The sequence below is a fragment of the Homarus americanus genome, unplaced genomic scaffold (assembly GCF_018991925.1).
Source record: "Homarus americanus isolate GMGI-L3 unplaced genomic scaffold, GMGI_Hamer_2.0 scaffold32583, whole genome shotgun sequence".
In the NCBI taxonomy this organism is placed as follows: Eukaryota; Metazoa; Arthropoda; class Malacostraca; order Decapoda; family Nephropidae; genus Homarus; species Homarus americanus.
In genome coordinates, this window is record NW_024713129.1 from 16,876,561 (window position 1) to 16,896,973 (window position 20,413).

General features: G+C 36.4%; 2 protein-coding genes across 15 annotated transcripts in view; both read left to right on the plus strand.

Moving 5' to 3' along the window:
• Nucleotides 1-11,127, plus strand: part of LOC121868771 (src substrate cortactin-like) — a 98,421-nt gene extending 87,294 nt beyond the window's left edge. For all 13 annotated transcript variants that reach the window (XM_042369675.1, XM_042369667.1, XM_042369701.1 and 10 more), the window contains 3 exons: nt 496-589; nt 6,933-6,988; nt 7,822-11,127. In XM_042369675.1, the coding sequence (XP_042225609.1) occupies nt 496-589; nt 6,933-6,988; nt 7,822-7,911 (240 nt within the window). In that variant the 3' untranslated portion in view covers nt 7,912-11,127. The remainder of the gene's footprint in view (nt 1-495; nt 590-6,932; nt 6,989-7,821) is intronic.
• A 3,040-nt stretch (nt 11,128-14,167) lies between these two features.
• Nucleotides 14,168-20,413, plus strand: part of LOC121868818 (pre-mRNA-splicing factor 38B-like) — a 39,568-nt gene continuing 33,322 nt past the window's right edge. For both annotated transcript variants that reach the window (XR_006089461.1, XM_042369783.1), the window contains exon 1: nt 14,168-14,306. Coding sequence is in view for 1 of the 2 variants with exons in the window: in XM_042369783.1 (XP_042225717.1) it covers nt 14,301-14,306 (6 nt within the window). In the remaining variant the exon portion in view is untranslated. The remainder of the gene's footprint in view (nt 14,307-20,413) is intronic.

The window sequence follows — 20,413 nt, forward strand, 5'->3', positions numbered from 1 at the left end:
ATATATATACACGTATATACACGTATATATATGTATATATATATGTATATATATATGTATATACCTTATTGTAATTCTGTATATAAATATTCCTTCTGAATCTGGATATTCTGACCAGCTAATTGTGATTGTTTGTTATAGTATTGCTCCTAATATATATACTACTCTATTGATCTGCATAATGCCATTTTTGTGACATTGTAGCATATCTGGTTTTCCATTTTTTATTTAGAAATTAAACTAACTTCTTTAGAGTTGCATGCGCAATATAAATAATTGATTAAAGTAATGCTTCGTATTTTTTTCTTTGGTATTAATAACTAAATTGTACTTTTCTCATAGAATTACAGTTAATATTCTCTGTAGCTTTTGCATATGAATATGAATGCAGTCATTTGAGACAAAGCAAATTACAAAATGCTGTAGTATCATGACAGATTATTTTGCTCCATTTCCCTCAGTGATTTTTGTACTACTCTACCTCTTTGTATTTAGAGTCCAGCTGCTGGAACAGAAAATAGGCCAGAACCACCGACACAGGAAGAATGCATGGGAGTAACTGCATATGCTCTCTTTGACTACCAAGCAGGTCAGTAAAAATTATTAACTAGTACAGTATTCATATGAAGCTAGTAGGAGCGTATAAAAGAAAAATTAAAAGCACTGTAAATGATGTATGTCTTGACGAGAAATAGTTCTTCATTGTTAATTTTTTTGGTGTGGCTACAGGTGGAGAATGTATGCACTGCATCTCAGATGGCAAATTTTCAATACAGGTATATAAAATGTGCTAAAAGTTAAGAGCAAGGGTCTAAGTCAACCTGCTGCTTGCCAAAATATATTTATAGAAGAAAAATTATTTCTTACCTCAAGAATAGGTCAAATCAAGTGTAAGGATTGCACGTTTCATATTCAGGTTATTCTCAAAAATTTCTCATAAATAAATACCCTGCACACAGAACAAGGATGCCATCTTTGTTTATGTCAGCTGAAAGAGTCTGAATATTTCATAGATACAGTATTAATGATGCTATTCCTTTTCATGATAAGAATATCTATAAAAAAGAAAAGTAAATACAGTATTACCCCGCTTAACGTGGTTTCGCTTAGCGCGTTTTACCGTATACGCGGTGCCTCGCCAGAGCCGAACTTTCACTTAACGCGGGTTTTTTCCATGTATACGCGGTGAGTGTCCGGCTCGAGAGCTATTTTTAGATTCGCCCCACCCGCCACCCTGCCTGACTGCCTGTTTTAGCTCATAAAATTCATACAAATTACCCGGCCAGAATATAATTTACATTGCTGGAATTCTTACAATATGATGATCATTTTGAATATATACATCATAGATTTTGCATTAGACATACAAATTTTAGATGTAATGTTTACTCTGAGTAAATATGTTATCTTTTGTGCAAAATATATGACATTTATATTCAAAATATTCCTGGTCTTACAAGGAATCCAGCAATGTCAATTATATTATCCTAACTTTAATCTGAGGTATTATTTAATACAAAATGTTAAAATTTAGTTTTTTCACCCAACATCTCTTGAAGGGAGGATTGGTGGGGGGAGGGTTGGGACTGACCGCGCGGTTGGAAGAGGGGGGGGAGGCAAGGTGGGGTACTTTGATTGACAGATAGTGTCGTGAAGAATTTTTTTTTTTTATTAACTGAAGATATTTGTTTTAGCTCATAAAGTTCATACAAATTACCCGGCCAGAATATAATTTACATTGCTGGAATTCTTACAATTTGTTGATCATTTTGAATATAAACATCATAGATTTTGCATTAGACATACAAATTTTAGATGTAATGTTTACTCTGAGTAAATATGTTATCTTTTGTGCAAAATATATGACATTTATATTCAAAATATTCCTGGGCTTACAAGGAATCCAGCAATGTCAATTATATCTTCCTAACATTAGTTTGAGGTATTATTTATTAAAATTTAGTGGTTTTCCCCCAAAAATTTCTCAGAGAGGGAAGAGCCAGCAGTGTAGTGTGAGAAGAGGGGGAGGGAGTGGAGTCCGTTATTTGAATGGACATTAACTTGGCGACTGTATTTCTCTATTTCTCTCAAGTATTAATTGTGTGCATGTACCATCATAAAATTAAGATGTTATTTTTACTAGAACATAGGTATTGTGTCGGAAAAAGTGGAGTTTGGGGATCGGGCCAGTTTCTATTGGAATTAATCCCATATGTTCTGTTGTTCACTTAGCGCGGTTTTCACTTAACACGGTACCCTGTGGGTTTTATTGACCGCGTTAAGCGGGGTAATACTGTACTGTAATAGTAGGATTTGCCATTTGTGTAATAAAGTTATTAGTTTGGTGGTTTCCTGGGAGCACAGTAATGTCACCATTGTTCTTGTCAGGCACACTAACACTTACAGCAAATGTTATTACTGTACAGTATTATTAAATTATATTTTGGTTTATTGTAAATAAGACAAGCCATCAAAACCTACCTAACTTAACTATCCTAGGTTAGAAGTACAGGTGTTAACTGTTATACGATGGGGTTAGGGACTTCGAAAAGCCTTCACAAAATGACCGATCATACAGTTTATCAATATAATAACTTAAGGGGAAAAATGGGTTCCATTCCTGAGACCTTCAACGCCAGAATTAGCACTCGGCGGCTATTTTTCAACTCATAATTTTGGATGGACAAGAAATTATTTATTTATTTATTATTTATTACTGTTAAATACGGTACACACACAATCTTTCATACAGACTGTGCAAAGAAATATATCATAAGGTCAAAAACATAAAGTGAATAAACATTTCTTACGTGTGTGGACATCAGCACGGGGGAGGGGGGGGGGTCTAGGCTCCCTATCTCATGTCCCGTGTGGAGGAAAACAATTGCCAAATGGCAACACAGTATTTTTTCTTTTCTTTTATTTATTATTATTAATTTTGTTAGTCCTCATATTTACTGGTACAGTACCATGTATATACAGTATTACAGTACAGTATTTTATGTACAAGCAGTAGCTTATTCCACATGCAAACCATCCTCTGGGCAACGTGACACAGTTCAACTGCTCAGCCTGGCAATTACTGGGGATTGGCAGAGCCTCCCATGCATCCCGTGTGGGTCACATGTGTTATGCCATTTTGAGATTGTGACATCATACTTCAGAATATTGCAAGTTATTGCACATCACTTTTTCATGGCAGTGACAATGCGGGAAAAACATTCTCATAGCCATCAGGTAACGACTGTTGTAAGTCTGAGCTTAGCCATTGAATAGCAGTATTTGATGTTATTTTTAAACATTGTACAGCTGATCAATTGTATATCAATCAATTATATAATGGTCAACACCTGTACAGTATGTTACATTAGGATTTGTTAGATAGGTTCATATGGAAAGGAAGGAAGATTGGTTCATCTTTGTTTATGTGAGCAGGAGGAGGAATCTGAATATTTTATAGGCATTAATACAGGAGACTCACGCCAATCGTGTATTTCCCATCTGCGGATTCTGGGTAGCCACAGGTTTTACTCTGTACAGTACAGTACAGTACTGTATACCATTTCACCAACCACGCTTAGCACAAATCTCAAGTACAAATGTTATACAAAAAATATATTGTTGGCCACATGTTTGGAAAGGCCAACGAGGGGTGCAACACTATACCTGTGGGCAACTGTTCATATATAAGAAGATTTTGTTAATCTCATATGTGTAATATTTAAAACCTCATATGATTGGCCACAATCCACTTTTCTCTATTTCTTGGGCATTTAGTTGATGTAAGCTGCAGATTCAGTTTTGTAATGAAGTTATGGTTCTAAGTTATACTGTATGAAATATGGAATAATTGAGTGACTGCTTTATTATGCCTGTATGGAAATGTCATGCATTTTATCAAAATAATCAAAATTATATGTGTTTTATCATAATTTGTGTAAAACTTTGAAGAAGGCATTGTTGGAACTACAGTGAAACCCTCACTTTATGCGGTTGATTCAACCCACGGCGGCCCGAGTAAAGTGAGAAACGCGTAAAGTGAACAACATAACATATGGGATTAATTGAAATAGAGACCGGGCCGACCCCCAAACTCCACTTTTTCCCGACACAATACGTACGTTTTACTAAAAATAACATCTTAACTTTATGATGGTATTCACCCACACATAATATAGAAGGGAACAGTCAATAAGAGAAGAATAAACTGAAGGTTAGGTTAGAAAAAAACAAGGTTGGGGTTAACACTTACGTTAGTAGAAGAGATGGGTCGGCGTAGGGGAATGGAGGCTGGTTCCGAGGCAGAGGGCAGGCTACTGGCCCTCAGGTGAGTCTTCATCGGTGTCATCCACACTTACTAGTACCTCCCTGACAAATCCCTCAAAGTCATCATCACTGTCTCTGCCTCTTTCACTGGCTTGGGCTGGCTGTGGTGGGTTGCGGGCGAAGAACTCTGTTATGCTTTGCTGACGGCTGGTGTTTATGTTGTCGTGATAAACCTTGATGTAGGGCTCCATAGTCTGCAACAGCTGGGTAGTGAAGATTTCATACCTGTTTGCGTCAAGGTCGTCGGAAAGGAGGAGCTTGACTTTCTCAGTACACTCGATGGCACCCCTAACATTGCTATAGGATAAGCGGCGTTCTTCTTGGGATGACTCACCACCTGCCTCTTCACTGACGTCATCATCATCTACCATCTCGTCGATAGTCACATCAGGATCCCTTATCACCTCCAGGATGTCGTTGGTGGTCTTGGAGAAGCCTGCAACTGTAACACTCTGCGCAGCTTCTCTGGCAAGGTCCACTGCTACTGCAACAGTCTGAACCTCACCAGTCACAGATTTACTCTGCCTAACACCCGGAATGCCTTGCAACACATGTCTCCATGCGTGACGAACAGTTGCTACAGACAGCTGATCCCATGCCTCCACCAAGAAGTCCACAGCTTTCTTGACGTTGAATGTTCTCCAGAATTGTTTTAAAAGTACTTCTTGCTCTGCCAACTGTTGATTCTCGTCGTCTTCGCTCTTGCTATCGGTGTTGGTGTCACTCAGGTTACGCAACTCTTCCTTGGTGTTGGTGTAGTCGTTCAGGAGGTGGAATTTTGTAGCAGAGAATGCAGCTTTTACATTACAGATCAATTCTTGGTCCATGGGCTGTAATATAGACGTAGTGTTGGGAGGAAGGAAGACCACTTTTACGTTGGGGTGACGATCTAACAATAGGGGCGAGTGTCCTGGTGCGTTGTCCAGCAGCAACAAAATCTTGAATGGCACATTATGTTGCTCACAGAATTTCTTCACATCGGGAACGAAACAGTCATCAAACCAGGAGAGGGACAGTGTAGAGAACATCCACGCCTTACGTGCGGTCAGCCAGTGGACATTTAGCTTGGTCATGTCCATTCTCTTGTAGGCGTGCGGCTTGTGTGCTGTGTGGATCACCGATAACTTGAGCTTACAGGTATCGGAGGCAATGGTGGTAAACAGGAGGGTGATACGCTCCTTCTGCAACTTCCGACCCCGACACTTGCTGGCATTCTTCACAACGAAGGTCTTGGAAGGTAGCTTTTTCCAAAAAAGACCAGATTCGTCCATGTTAAACACCTGGTCGTCGGTGTACTGTCTTTCCTCCATAATCTCACGTAAAAACGGAGGAAATTCCCTAGCCGCAACACGGTCAGCCCTAGCTTCTTCACCACCAATGTTGATATTGGTGATCTTGTTTCTCTTCTTAAACCTCTGTAACCACCCAGAGGAAGTATTAAAGGGTTTGGGCTCTGTAATTCCCATCTTTCGTGACACTGCAGCATACAGTTCACGTGCGTACTCCTTAACTGAGCGCATGTCCACCGCCATGTTCCGTCGCGCCTGACACACCAAGTAGCTCACAAGTAATTTTTATGTCTTGAGAAGCACCTGGTTGTGGCAATACTTGATCATAGAAAGCACCTGTAGACTTTGTGATGTTCATGTGCTCCTTTATCTTGGCTGCATCCTTCTTAATTGTTCTGATCGTAGACTCGTTAACACCATGCTGGCGCGCGAGATCAACCTGTCTTATTCCTTTCTCCAACTCTTGTATGATCTTATATTTAATTTCGTAGCTTAAGGAACGTTGTGTCTTCTTTGGCTTAGGGCGGCTGGGTCCAGGTAATGCAAGGTTTCTTTGTGGTGGTGGTGGTGGTCCGGTGGAAGCCATTCTTATGGAACAATGGATACCGATATACACGGTGTAGCCTGGAGGGGTGTAACTGACGCGGTAGGTCGAGGGGCTTGAACGCTCCCGCAGCGGGGCACGTCATAGTACTACATTAAACCAATCACAGCTAGCAGGGAGGGAGGTAAGGATACTTTGCCCAATCACAGTCTGCTACGTCATATGACGTCACCGATAACGCAACAAAGACATACACTGCGCAAACTACTCGCGCCGCTTACACAACATGGCGGGAGAGGGCGGGAGGTTTGGATCCAAAAATGGCGCGGCGCGAGAGGACCGCCAGCTGCTCTCCGCGTAAAGGGGTACACGCACTGCGGAAAGTGAGCATTCCGGTTTCGGCAGGCTACCGCGTAAACGTGGAAACGCGTAAAGTGGGACCGCGTAAAGCGAGGGTTGACTGTACAGTACTGTATATCCCTTTTTTCTTATAATAGTAAGTCATTACATTTGACATTGGGGATGGGTTCATAAAAAGCACTCACTATTACTTCTATGTCAATAGATGATTGGGTTAGTGATCTAATCCCTGATAACATAACCCCTCAAAATGTCTTATGTTTTGATTGGATGTAAAATTCTTAAATTAGAGTCACATCCCAATTCCTCAATGGTTGCCTGTGACTTTGAAGGTGTAGGTAAATGAGTTTAGAGCATAGTGATTATTTTATTGACAGCAAAGTATAGAAGTATCATTATTTCTTTTATTTCAGCCGATACTGATGAAATTTCTTTTGATCCTGATGACATCTTAACCAATATTGAAATGGTAAGTACACTCTTCATCTGTATATACAGTATAGATATGTGTTCCCAGATTAATAGATGGGTGGTTCTGGTAGAAGGCCAGCTTTAAGAGGAAGGAATAAAATAATTTGAGGGAGACATTACACTTGAGTATCAGGAATTTGAAATGCCTAGAGTTAAAGGCTTTTGAAAAGCACACAATTTTGAAAATTTGATTTACTGTATCTCCTTCAGAAGTCCATATACAGTACAGTACATTTGATACAACTCATTAATTTTCATTGTGACAAAATGTAAGTAGATGGTAGTCATTGATTACCTCAGGAAGTTGTGACCCTGCCTTGCCAGCTATTCCTATTCTGTGGGTTAGCATTAGGAAGGGCATTTAGCCATAAAACTTTGCTTCAACATGCCTGATGGAAACTAGGTCACCAGAGCTGTGCCCATCCCCTGGTCCCTGCTGCATTTTCTGGGCTGGTTTCATGGGTTTGTGGTAGTGAGTGATGTGCAGGAGGTCATCCCATCGTGGGTTTATACAACAGCTGCCTTTAGGTACTTGTGGCTAATCCACGCATACACGGAGTGGTGACTTGTTCAGTAATTTGACCTAAGGGATATAGTAAAGGTGAAGTTAATGAGCTGTAATCACATACTACGTATTCGTACTAAATTTTAGAATTTGGTTAATGAAATGAGATTCACTCTTAGCAGTAATTTTAGTATTACCTCTCTATACTTCATTGAATGAGTGGTGTGTGTAGTTTCTGGATGACATTGATTTAGTGAATGACATGGAAATTAATACTTTGTGTTGTCATTGACTGACTTTTGTTCACAATTTCTTTGTTTTTACAGATTGACGAGGGATGGTGGAGAGGATGGTGCAATGGCCAATATGGGTTATTCCCAGCAAACTATGTGCACCTTCATAGCCCAACTCAGTGAGGTCAGAGACTCTGGGAGGTTAAACGCCATCCCAGAAACAGATGACGAATGGCAGGGTATAATAGAAGTTGCAGATGATGCTTGAATATTAACCATGAGAAAATATCATCAATGGAATAATTCTGATTTAAGGATATTTTTCCATATTGAAACTAGGTACATTTCGGTGGCTGGCTTAAGATTTTTCAGAAGTTTTAGAGAGAAGTGGAAATAATTTCCACAAGGGTAAGTATGTGATTAAGATCAAATTGAATTTCACAAGCCACCTTGAACAAGAGCTATGCATATAATATTTGGGAAGCATCAAACCTCTCCAGAGAGTTGTGATTGTTATAAGTAAAACTCAAAATATCAAGTGTCTTGTCTTCTGTGTGTTTTTGCTCACACAACACATTGTCACAATTTCCATAAAGGGGATTATATTTTGAGAGCTGCAGGTTTAATTTGTCTGTTATATACTTGTTGCTTGATGGCCAATAGGACTGTATTATCTTAATGGCTCACCAATACTGCATTTGCACATCTTCTCAGCCTTACAATTTATTGATAAAATGTGGATAAGTTGTCTCTTTGGTGCTTTTTATTTTTAACCTCCTAAAATAATGTATAAATGATCAGTAACTACAAGTGTATTGTTGATTATAAAAATATGGTGTCCCATACTAAAAAAAAAAAAAAAATCAGCACATGCCAAACTTTGTCCATACACTTGTGTTACTGCATGCTAATGTATATCTTGTACTTAGCATTCCTTTCTCCTAATTATTTCATCTTTGTTCTTCTGGAGCTCCAACCTCCTCCTATTTATTTTACCTGCTTTTTTAAATAATTAACACAACCTTAAATTTAACAAAAAAAATAATAATTTGTAATTAATTTATCACTCTCTACACAGTAAATCATATTCCTTTATGATATAGTATTACTCAAAACTCTCACTCTTAATTAATATAACCCATCTCTTTATAAATCCATTTCTCCCACCTACAATGTATTGCCTGTCAGCATATTATTTAATGTTAGAATAGTATAATTATTTTATGTTAGTGGAAAATTAAAGGTTTTATTTTACAGTAGTTAATAAATATTTAGCCTCAAGTGGAAAATCACAGATAAAATTATTAAAATATAATACAATATTTTAATTAAGCTTTTCAATGAGTAGCAATATACTGACAATATGTAGTTGAAAATAGGTAATCCAGTATGTATAACTGTGATCTTTAACTTTAAGCCATTGCTGAACATATCCATTGAGGGTACCATAATAATTGTTCTAGCACTAGGATGCCAGGTGATGGTTATATTCAGCATCTGGTTAAGGTCAACTTTGATGTATATTTCTTGGTGTCATAGCATACATCTATGAATTGTTAATAGTTAAGTACTATTTAAAAGATTTAGATTTGTTTAGATATGCTTTGAAGAACTTATCTATCTGTCAGTATTTTGGGAAGTTCAACTGAATTTGAAGCTCGGTCCTCTGCAATATAATGAATACCTCATTTATGATTTGAAGGTACAGTATTCAATTTCCTTCACTAATTTTTACATGAAATTAACCATGTTGCCTCCCATTCTTGATTTGAGGCATGTATCCAAGATGCATGTTTGTTAAAAAAAAAAAGAAATATTGTGTAAAGAACAATAAAATGTAAAGAATTGTAAACTGTTTATAAGTCTAAATCTCATACTTATTCTTGAATGGGTGTCAGTTAGGTAGTTGTCATCAATGGTGAAGAATTTGTAAGACCTTGAGGGCCTCACACTACTGTACTATACTGTCTCACTGTCACAGGTTCTTTACCACAGTGGTAAAAAATATATGAGTTGGACATTTGATTAAGGGAATATATGCCTAATTAGTTCATGTAGTTATTTTGATTATTTGTGGCTTTTAATAAGATTGAAAGTTTAGTTTCAATGTCAGGTTTTAGATGCTGCTTCATATTTCACAATATTATTTAGTATGAAATAGACTTATTATTATTTAACTGGAGAAGAAACTTAAAATAATTATTATTATTTGAAGATGATTTTAGCGATGGTTAATATTTTGCAAATTTATTAGTTATTGCACATAAGGTATTTTTATATAATCAGTAACAAATGTGGTAAATATCAGGGACTAGGATGTGTCAAATATATAATAATGGTTAAACCAAATTATTCCTACTTCAAAAATGGCTTCCAGTTAGGGACTGTTTGTGTATGGTTATATAAGTGTCAGAATTGACACTTTTGAGAGAAGAAAATACTGTATACCAGGAGTAATACAGTTTTATAAGACTAAACAGTACAATACTGAGAGATACTAACAGTCCTCTACAAAAGTTTTTATATCAGTCTCTGTTATTTGTTTGTTGAATGAATAGATTCAATGAAATAAGTAGGATCTTACCTAGCCTATACATGAATTTGAATTTTTACAAAACGGTTTTATCATTTCCACTCAAAGTTAAGAATTCAAAACTACAGAAATCTTTCATATTTACAGTTTGAACACATACAGTATAGTATACTGTATATTTACTTATTATTAAATCTAGTATTTAGAATTTATCTCTGAAAAATTCATAATAAATAAGAAGATTTTCATGTATATTGGATCTTTTTGCCAGACTGATGTTTTTTAGAGTATCTTTCAAATTTTTTCTTGTGCCCATTTGAACTCATCCCTACATGTAATGCAGGAAAACCAGGCAAAATATTTTCCAGTCCTTTTAGTCACATACATCTTTGATTTTGTAGTGACAAGAGGGATATGGTGAAATATCATAATATATCAAAAGTAAAATGTGATGAGTAAGCTTATGAGAATGTGTATACTGTACATGGTAGAGGAAGTAGGAAGAGCAATTCACTTTAGCGAGTTTCAGTATTTAAAAACTGGTAAGAGAGAGGTATATAGCTGCAGAGTACAAATATGTGTAGCTTTTACATCCAATCTCAAGAAACATGCAAAAGAATTACTTTTTCAAAAGTAATATGTAGCAATGATGACAATTAAGAAGAAAATAGTAAAAAATAACAACAATGATTGCCTGGCTATTAAATTCACTTTAGCACAAATATGTATTGAATTCTAAATGTAATAGTGATCAATTGGCTAACATATCCAGTAAATAACTTGCTCAAAATAAGTGCACAGTGCAGGAACCAGATAAAAGGTATTACTGTATGCTGAAGTACTAAATAAAAAAATTATTGTATATATGTTTGGCAAACTTTATTTTCCTTTACATTGAAAGATGAGTGATCTGTATATTCCACTCTTCTACACAATGCTTTTTTTTTTGAAAGTTAGGGTTGTAAATATTTTCCTGTTAATAACTTATAAGTGGAAACAACAGCAAGATAAATTTACATACCCTTCTATGTCTTACAGTAAAATTATTGTAATCTTTCTGAATATGTAAATTCAAAGAGAAAATGTTCTCATGCTTTAGCTACAGCATGAAGTCAAATCAATACTGTATCTGGGTTTTCAGTAGTGAGCAATTTAAAACATCTTGTACTAGTCTATACAGTACTATACCCATCTCCAAACATTACCTAATTATGCCAGTACAAGCAACGATCCAAAGTAAACTTGTTACTGTACACATAAATCATCTTCACACTATATGAATGCCTACCAAAGGAAACTGTAAAAGCAAGGTGTTGAAAGTTTGAATGTTGATACTTTGCAGAGAAGGTCAGACAGTAGAAGGGTGAATGCCTCTTGTTTACAGGAAACTAGAAGGTGAGGACGACCAACAAAACTAATATATTGATGAGAATGACAGTACAAAATCTTGTGGATGGGTAGTCACTGGGACTAATGAAAGGACATTGATTGCTGAAAACTGAGTGGAGAAAATGCTCGAGGGGGGGCAAAGGTGGGGTGGAGTATAGTACAACAATATCCCATCATTATTTATATAAATGTTTCTCAAGGTTAAGTTAGGTTTGGTTTGGGTAGGCTTTTGACTTAGTTTTTAGTCTGAGGGGATTTTGTGCCTACATTTGGAAGGGGGATAAGACTGGCTTCCACAGTCAGGTTTGGTAGACTTAATATTTTTTTTCTAGCTCATAGCAGTAATATTACTTTACAGTACTGTACTGTACTGCATAATGAGCATGATACATCAACTATATATGAATGAAATCATTAAGAGGGGGTTACATGAAATAATATTTTACAATATCTTTTATTGTGTACGATAATTGTAAACGTCTTTGCTGAATAGACAATTATACAGACTAACACCAAAAAAAGTTTGCATATTAAAACTTACCCCTAGTATACATAGACAACATCACAAGTATAATAGCCCTCAATAAACTCTACACTACTGTACTGTACAGTATTTTGTAAACTGTATTTGTGGATTGCATATGTCAATATTTATACAGCAGGGTTGGAACTTGGAGACTTGGAATTAGTACAGTACATACAAAATAATGGAACAAATTGCTATAGAAAAATAGGAAACCATAAAGTGAACATGACATTCTTTACATCATTTTTGTTTCTTATTCTTCCCAAGAGCTATTGTGGAATAAAAACTGTAAGTGCCTTGGATCTTGTTCAAATTTATCAATTATTGTACCCTGTAGTGTACTTTTTGAATGGGTTCTTGTTTATTCTCGTAAATCTTTGTTCAATGAACTCATTCTTTTTTACCAGGTTTTTACCCTCCTCCTTGTGCTGCAAGATTTCTCCACTATGCATGTTGTCACAGAGGTCAGTGCAATAATTTGCTTGTTTAATAGAAGGAAATAGATCAGATTGTGTGAGCAAACCCTCAAGTTCATCTTCAAATCCATCATCGTGATTCTTCTTTTGAAACCAAATTTCAAACCAGGTGTTTGCCTCAGCTTCTAAATTTTAAATTTCATACAATTTAATGGTCTTTGAAACGTGGCCCTTAAATTCTTCTTTTGTAACCTTTCCCATTTTAAGTGGGTGAAGAGAATATAGGCCAATATTTGGCTTAGTTTCAGCTTCAAATCGGCTTTCCAGTGAAGATACGACAGTCCAAATTTGGTGCATAGGCTGATCTACGAAAATATTTTTCCATAGTTGAATAGCTGGGTGAATGGTCTGCTCTACAGCATAAGACCTGATGTAACCCAAGGATTAGAGACTTTATAGTCCTTGATCTAACCTATCCAGACCTCACAATCCGCACCGGTTTATCTGACCTCAGAAAATTTACTGCATTAATTCCTTGAGGCCTTGACCCAACCAAACACAGTTTTACCTTGACAACAGCTTGATCCTGGTGCATAGCAGATGTAATAGTCCACAGGTATTGTAAAGTAATAAACTAATTCCAAAATTGAAGAAAAGAATGATTAAAACAACGATAGTGCCACAGAAAACTTTATATAGATAGGGCATTTTTATTCCTTGTTATGTATATTAATAATATAATTTTTTTCGTTAATTGTGTAGTAGGTTTGAACAAGGTCTATTGACTTTGGTTATATATATATATATATATATATATATATATATATATATATATATATATATATATATATATATATATATATACTGTTTCTAATCCTTCCTTGCACGGAATGACAGAACTCAGGAATCATTTGAAAATTAGAATACCTTATAAAAACAAGTATGCTTTTATGTTTATTTTATTTTAGGTAAAACAAACATCAGTTGTTGGTGCGTACGGTCTAATCTGTACAAAAGTAAATAAAAATTTTATCTCTATATGAGAAAGTACAAAGAAAAATAGAAAATAGTTTCCAAACAAGCACTTGCTCTAACCATATACTGTACAATTATTAGTTGTAGTGAAGAGGATAAAAGGGAAAGGAATCAGTGTGTTGTGACAGTGCCGAGTGTGAGCTCCTTCACCAACACTGGAGTCGGTTCAGGTACACTCAGGAGTCAGTACATGCCCAGTACTTGCCAACAGTGAGTAAAAGAGACGTGACCGATCGCCCAAGCGGCTAACGAGCCGATCAGTGGTGAAGAAGATGAAAGTAAAGTAAAAAAGTACGATGGAGTTAGAATAGTGACGTAATAATGACGTCATAAACGGATGACATCAAGAAAAACGATATCAAGAGCTCAGCTTAAGTTACACTTTAACTGTTTTGTATTTCTGACATACCAGATTAATATTGTGCATAAGAATACCAATATTTATTAAGTTATAAAGTAACATATTCTTTACGTGGATTAATGGTACCGTTTATATAATGGTCTGGCCGTAGCTTGGTGCGTTCAACGGAAAGGAGACAACTCTCGACCAATCAGAGTCCAGCATTGAGTTTCTGGGCCACTCTTGTAGAAGGTGATCTGTGTTGTGAGGGCGAGGGTCACGGTACACGGTCCACCACCAATTTGTAGTAAAGATTTTACGTGAACTGACGATATGAAGGTACGGTCTTCTTATTTAGTTTATACAAGAATAGTCTGTGAGTGTTCTGAAGATAGCAAATATTGGTAAATTTACAAATATTCTACCAGCCACGTAGTGATGTTTCTGTGACAACCCATCTGGATGTCGAGGGAAGATAATGGGTATATTTCTGACATTATTCTTATTCTAAATGTTTCCTGTATTTTAGAAAAAAAATGTAGGGATAGAAAATAGGTACATTATTTTTTTGGAGAAGCTTTCATGAAAACGTTTGTGAAAATGAGGTGTATAATGTGGTGGAAACCACAAGGTAAAACCCTGGCATAGGGGTATCATTTAGAATTTTGTTTTTAACATGTGCACCGTGATTTTCTCTTGAACAGATGATTTATATAAGTCTTGTACAAATGTGCATACATAAAGTAGGTCAATTTATGGTAGTAGCCAGGTTTCGATTTTTCCACAAAAATACGTTTTTCACATAGTTCAGACTATTCTTAGACATTTTTTTTCAATGGCATTTCCTTCGGAAATTTATATATTTTTTTTAATATTTTAAGAGATAAAACTACCAACAGTATTACTTTGTTCTTTAAACGGGACAGGGCTTTGAAATCGAAAGGGGAAATGTTGGGTAAAATACTAAAAATTACACCAAAGAAACCTTTGAAAACTTTGCAAAACGTTTGCTAACCTTTAAAAATGTTAAGAATCACTTTATTATGAATCCCTCATCTGAACACCGAAAACATGAATAAGGAAAACTTATGCAGTCTTACAGCGGTCCGACTAATTACCCAAATGTACCCAAATGTAGCCGCAATGAAGTCAAATGATGGTCGTACAAGCGTAAATCGGGCTGTGAATCACTTCTCGATTATTATTTGGTGTCATAAAGTCACAAAAAATTGGTAAACTTAATTTAATCTGAGTTGTTGTGTTAGGTTAGGTGAGGTACATGCACTTGATCTATTAACTCACATTAAATTAAGTTTACCAATTTTTTGTGACTTCGTGACACCAAATACTAGTCGAGGTTAGGTTAGGTACATGCACTCGATCTATTAACTCAAATTAAATTACGTTTTCCAATTTTTTTTTACTTTGTGACACCAAATACTAGTCGAGAAGTGATTGGTAACCCTATTTATTCATGTAGGACCATTATTTGACTTCATTGCGGCTACATTTGGATACATTTGGGTAATTAATCGGACCCATCTACAGAGCTGTAATTGAGTCGATTTTTAGTTTTTTACAAGTGGACAACCATGGATTTTTTAAAAACATCGAAAAAACACATTGCTCAACAACCTAAAAGCACCAAAACTAACCTAAACTACTTGATTGGTAATAAATTTCAGGTAATTATATAGGACTAACCCGTGAGCGAAATTAATTGAAAAAAATTATAAAAATGCTGGATTTTCATTTTTATATTATAGTGGACACTGCTGTAGTTGTGGGAATATGTAAAAAAAAAAATTATGTTTTGAAAATAAACGCTACTTAACATTTGTGGCTATGAAGAACAGACCTAACCAACCAAACCAAACAAACCTACCCAACCTTACCTAACTTCCCTGGTATATTAAACAGAAAGAACTTACTATGATATGGTGAAATTTGAGGCATTTCTGGACGTGAGATGATACGGCTGCATTGCCGCTATGCAGCCCTGGCAGTTTAGTCCTACAGTAAAAGTCCAAAAATCCGGATGCCAGAAATCCGGACCACCCGAGAATCCGGACTTTTCGAAAACTCACTTTTTTTTTTTAGCGGGCTTTTGTGTGTATGTGTGCATGCGTGAGCGCCACAGCTGCACAGCGACAACAAGCGACCACGTGGTCGCCACTTTAAAACGAGCAATCAAACTGTGACAACATATGAAATTTTGAGTCCTACTCTTTCCATTTACAGAGTACTGTACAAGCCCATAATAATGGCTCCTAAAGTAGTTAAACTACGTTGTGTGAAGAGAAAGAAGAACACGTTGAAATTGAGTAACAAACTTGAAATAATTAAGAAACTTGAACGTGGTGTGAGCAATACTGTTCTAATGGAAACATACGACATTGGAAAGTCTACAATTTATGACATAAAAAAGGCAAAGAATAAAATTCTAGAATTCACAGCTTTTTCTTTAAAACTGCTCGTTTTGATAAATGAAGCATGCTATATTTGCTAATGAATAAACTATCAAAATGTACCTGTTCATCTCTTCTTTATTCCTCCTTAAATTTGAATTTTAAAAGCACTGCCTGAGAATCCGGAAAATCCGAAAATCCGGACTGACCCAATCCCCAAGCAGTCCGGATTTTTGGACTTCTACTGTATATATTAACCAAAATTCATAAGTTTCATTGGTTGTCTACTTGTAAATAAAATACCTGGATGTGTGTCTACTGGGATATTTACACAGTCGCATCTAGGTTAGGTTAAGACAGGTTAGGTTAGGATATGGTAATTATTGACGACTGACCTGCGACTGACTTCATGTAAAGCGATTTTAAAAACGTTGTAATTTAACCTTTTTTTTATAGTGGACACATGTAGTGGTGAAATTTCAGTTATGCACTGGTCTTTCTCTCGCTGGCATTAACATGTTTTTTTGGAGTGTTTAGACAATTCTAAGACCCTTTTCTTCCATGACATTTCCGCTGGAAATTAAGGATAACCGAGATATTAATTTTTCAATATTATTAGGTTTGGTCAGTCAAAAGTGTCGCCATTTGTTGTTTACGTCTCGCAGAGAAGGTCTGACCACCCATCACGCAGTGCTCTTTACTTCCATGTTGGCTTCTTTAGTGTCTACAGCGCATGTGCAGGGGGTGGTGTGGGGGGGTTTCTTATTGGCTATAGCGATAGGAGGCTTATAATAGGGCAAGTGTGTGTGGGTGCGTTGGGAGCGGAGATTTGACTTTTCAGTACCAGAATAACCAGATATGGCTGAACAGGTGGAAAGAGCTGTGCTGACATTGTGATAGAGATTATTTTACGTCAGTTGCAGAGTTTCACCAGAAAAATAGTGTTAGGTTAGGTCAGGTTAGGTTTGGTTGGTAGGTATTTTATTTGTGATTTACTCGAGATTTTTTTTTTCATTGAGATTGATGGGTTGGGGGGGGGGGGTTACCTTCAAAACTATTGATTTCCGGCCAAAATGAATATAAAATTTGTCCAAAACTCGTCAAATAACATCGGAAAGAACACATTTTTAATATCTAGACAAAAACCGGTGCATAAGTGAAATTTGACCGTTGTAGTTTGTATAAATGTGTTAAAAAGTGGTTATTTCTAAATTAAACCTAACCTAACCTTAGTGGGTATGAAAAACAGACCTCACCAACCTAACCAAACAAACATACCTAACCTTAACTAACTCCTGCCCCCTGGATCCCCCGGTATATTGAACAGAAAGAACTTACTATGATATGGTGTAATTTGAGGTTGTTTCTGGATTTGAGAGCAACCGGCTGCATCAGCGCTTATGTAGCCCGGGTGGCGGAGTGATTTGTTATTGTGATGGCGGGAAACGGCGAGCCACAGCGTTGTGGGAGTGATGAAGAATTGTGGCGTGGTCTAGGTGAATGTGGCAGAACAGGTAGCGAGCGAAGTAGTGCTTGTAGTGGTGATCCCTGTTGCCAGCCCTCAGAACCCAGGACTTTATATCCTTCCACAGGCATTCTACAGTGTTAGTATGCACTGCAATAACAGGGTAAAATTTTTTTTGCTGTGGTTAACGGTTTGTTGGCTATAACCTAAGCACCCCAAGTTCGAGTAAGCTTTCCAACAATCACTGTAGATAGTGGTACCTGGCTGGATAAATTTCTGGAAAAGAGGAACTAGGGTGTCGGCGTCTCTTTTCTCAACTGGCACAACGTTTGATGCTGTAAAAAATCCAGCGGCCATGTTGGAACTTCCTCTTGCCACACTTCTTTTCGTCCAATTTCTACGATTGTATTTAGGTCACCAATAGGTTCCTGGTTTTCCATGTAGTGTATACAGACCTCACTGCAAAAATGTTTCCAGTACACAACAGACTTGGCACTCAAACCCACGTCTATTTCACAGTACATGCACAGTGGTCCCTCGATTAATGAACGGTTCAATTAACGAAATTTTGGTTAACGAATTGGCTCCCATAAGGATTTTCAGTTCCATTAATGAACAAAACTTCAATTAATGACAGCCTTACGAGAAACATGCTTTGTTATGCGCATCAGCTGATCGGCTAGTCCCCCAATACAGTAATCGGTTCTATGTTTACATTCGTTTCCAGTGGAGTAAATATCAAGAAAGTTGTGCTCTTGAATATTTTGGCATTTTTTATATTAAAATTATTGGTCATTCTAAAATTTAGTTAACATATTGATAATGTATACAGTACAGGGAACAGTTTTTGTGCGCCCATCAGCTGATCGAATCACCCAACAACGCTTCTCAGTTTAACTTTGTTTACAGTGGAGTGAACATCCAGTTTGTTGGTCTCTTGAATATTTTTGCATATTTACATTAAAATTATTGGTCATTCTGAAATTTAGTTAACATATTGATAATATACAGTGCAGAAATTATTATGAAACATGAAGAAGGCATTAGAACCAATGCACTCTGTAAAGAATATGGCATGTCATCATCGACTGCCTCTACAATCAGCTGTTTGATATGTAAACAAAGTTGCCGGGAATATGATATACACACCTCAAAGTAAGTTAAAATATAGTACAGTAATATATTGTTTTTTATTTATTTTTGTACAGTATACTGTACAGTACAGTACAGTACTGTATTTAGTTTATTTTTAATGTTTTGTTAATGCTATTACTGGTACTGTAGTGTATCCTCATTGCCTTTAGTGTAAGAATTTTAAATGCTGTATGTATTTGATGTTTAATTTTTTTGACTCCTTGAATATTTTTAATACTGTACTGTTTGTTTCATTATACAGGTACGTATAGTACAGGTATCTGTCCCTTTCTATATGAATGGGTTAGGTTCCTGAAGACCATTTTTAAGTGCCTTTTGGTATAGTGAATAAAAGAACAGGTATGGGAAAAATGGGGTTCAGTTCCCCAATGGCAAAAAACCCCGGTATACTTGTATCATGCCCCAAAAAACATTAAATCAGTTCCCCCCCCCCAAATGCTACCTAGCTACTGATAAGTAGTACTAAGTACAGTACACAGCTGACTCCCAGGGCATGTAATTTGAATTTTTCCCAAGACCCAAATTTGTATAAGCTGGGAAAGCTAATTTTCATATCTTGAACGTTTGTATAATGAGGGATACCTGTACTGTACTACTAAATATAAAATGAAGACAATTGATCAGCTGAAAACCTGCCAGGTCTCAGTGACTCACCTCCTGCCCGTTGGTGAATGCAGTACTTTACTACAGTAATTCATTACATGTATTACAGTATTTTCTCAATTTAACAAACTAATTCGAGCCACCCTTTCCGTTAAATTGAAATTTCCGTTGTTTTTGTTTGATTTAGCGAAATAGTTCACTAAATCGAGCATGATTCCATTACATTTCGTGCCAAATCGCGCCACTTGGCGTGTGGGGTTTGTTTACATCCACTCAGTCTGTGTTATGCCACCACTGTGTGTGTTGTTCACTGCTACTTCTCGGTCAACTAACTACAGTGCTTAGACATCGTGCTGAAAGTCTCTCAGAAAGAAAGTGGTGTGGGGGAGAAAGTCAAAAGAGTGCAGCTATCAATTGGTAAAACGTTTGGAAATAATAGAAAAAATTTAAACAAACACCAAACCCCCTAGCTTAAGGTAAACCATGAATAATGTTTCTAATGGTTCTATGTATGTCATGTGTCTCAGGTGTCTCTGTAGGTGTGAGCGTATTAATGGAATTAATCTTGATTTAGCGAATTAGTTCACTAAATCGAGCAAAAAATAAAAAAAATACTTCTGCTAAATCGAGAGTATACAGCGTACTTTAGTTTATACTAGGGTTGCCAGAGTCTTGATTTCCATATACTGTATGGGACATCAATGGAGGGGGTTAAGAAAGATAAGACAAATAAACTTTTATTTGAAGAATAATGAGATTAACAATTTAATGAAAATTTTAAATAAAGATAAAAAAATTTTATTTTATGTTTTATA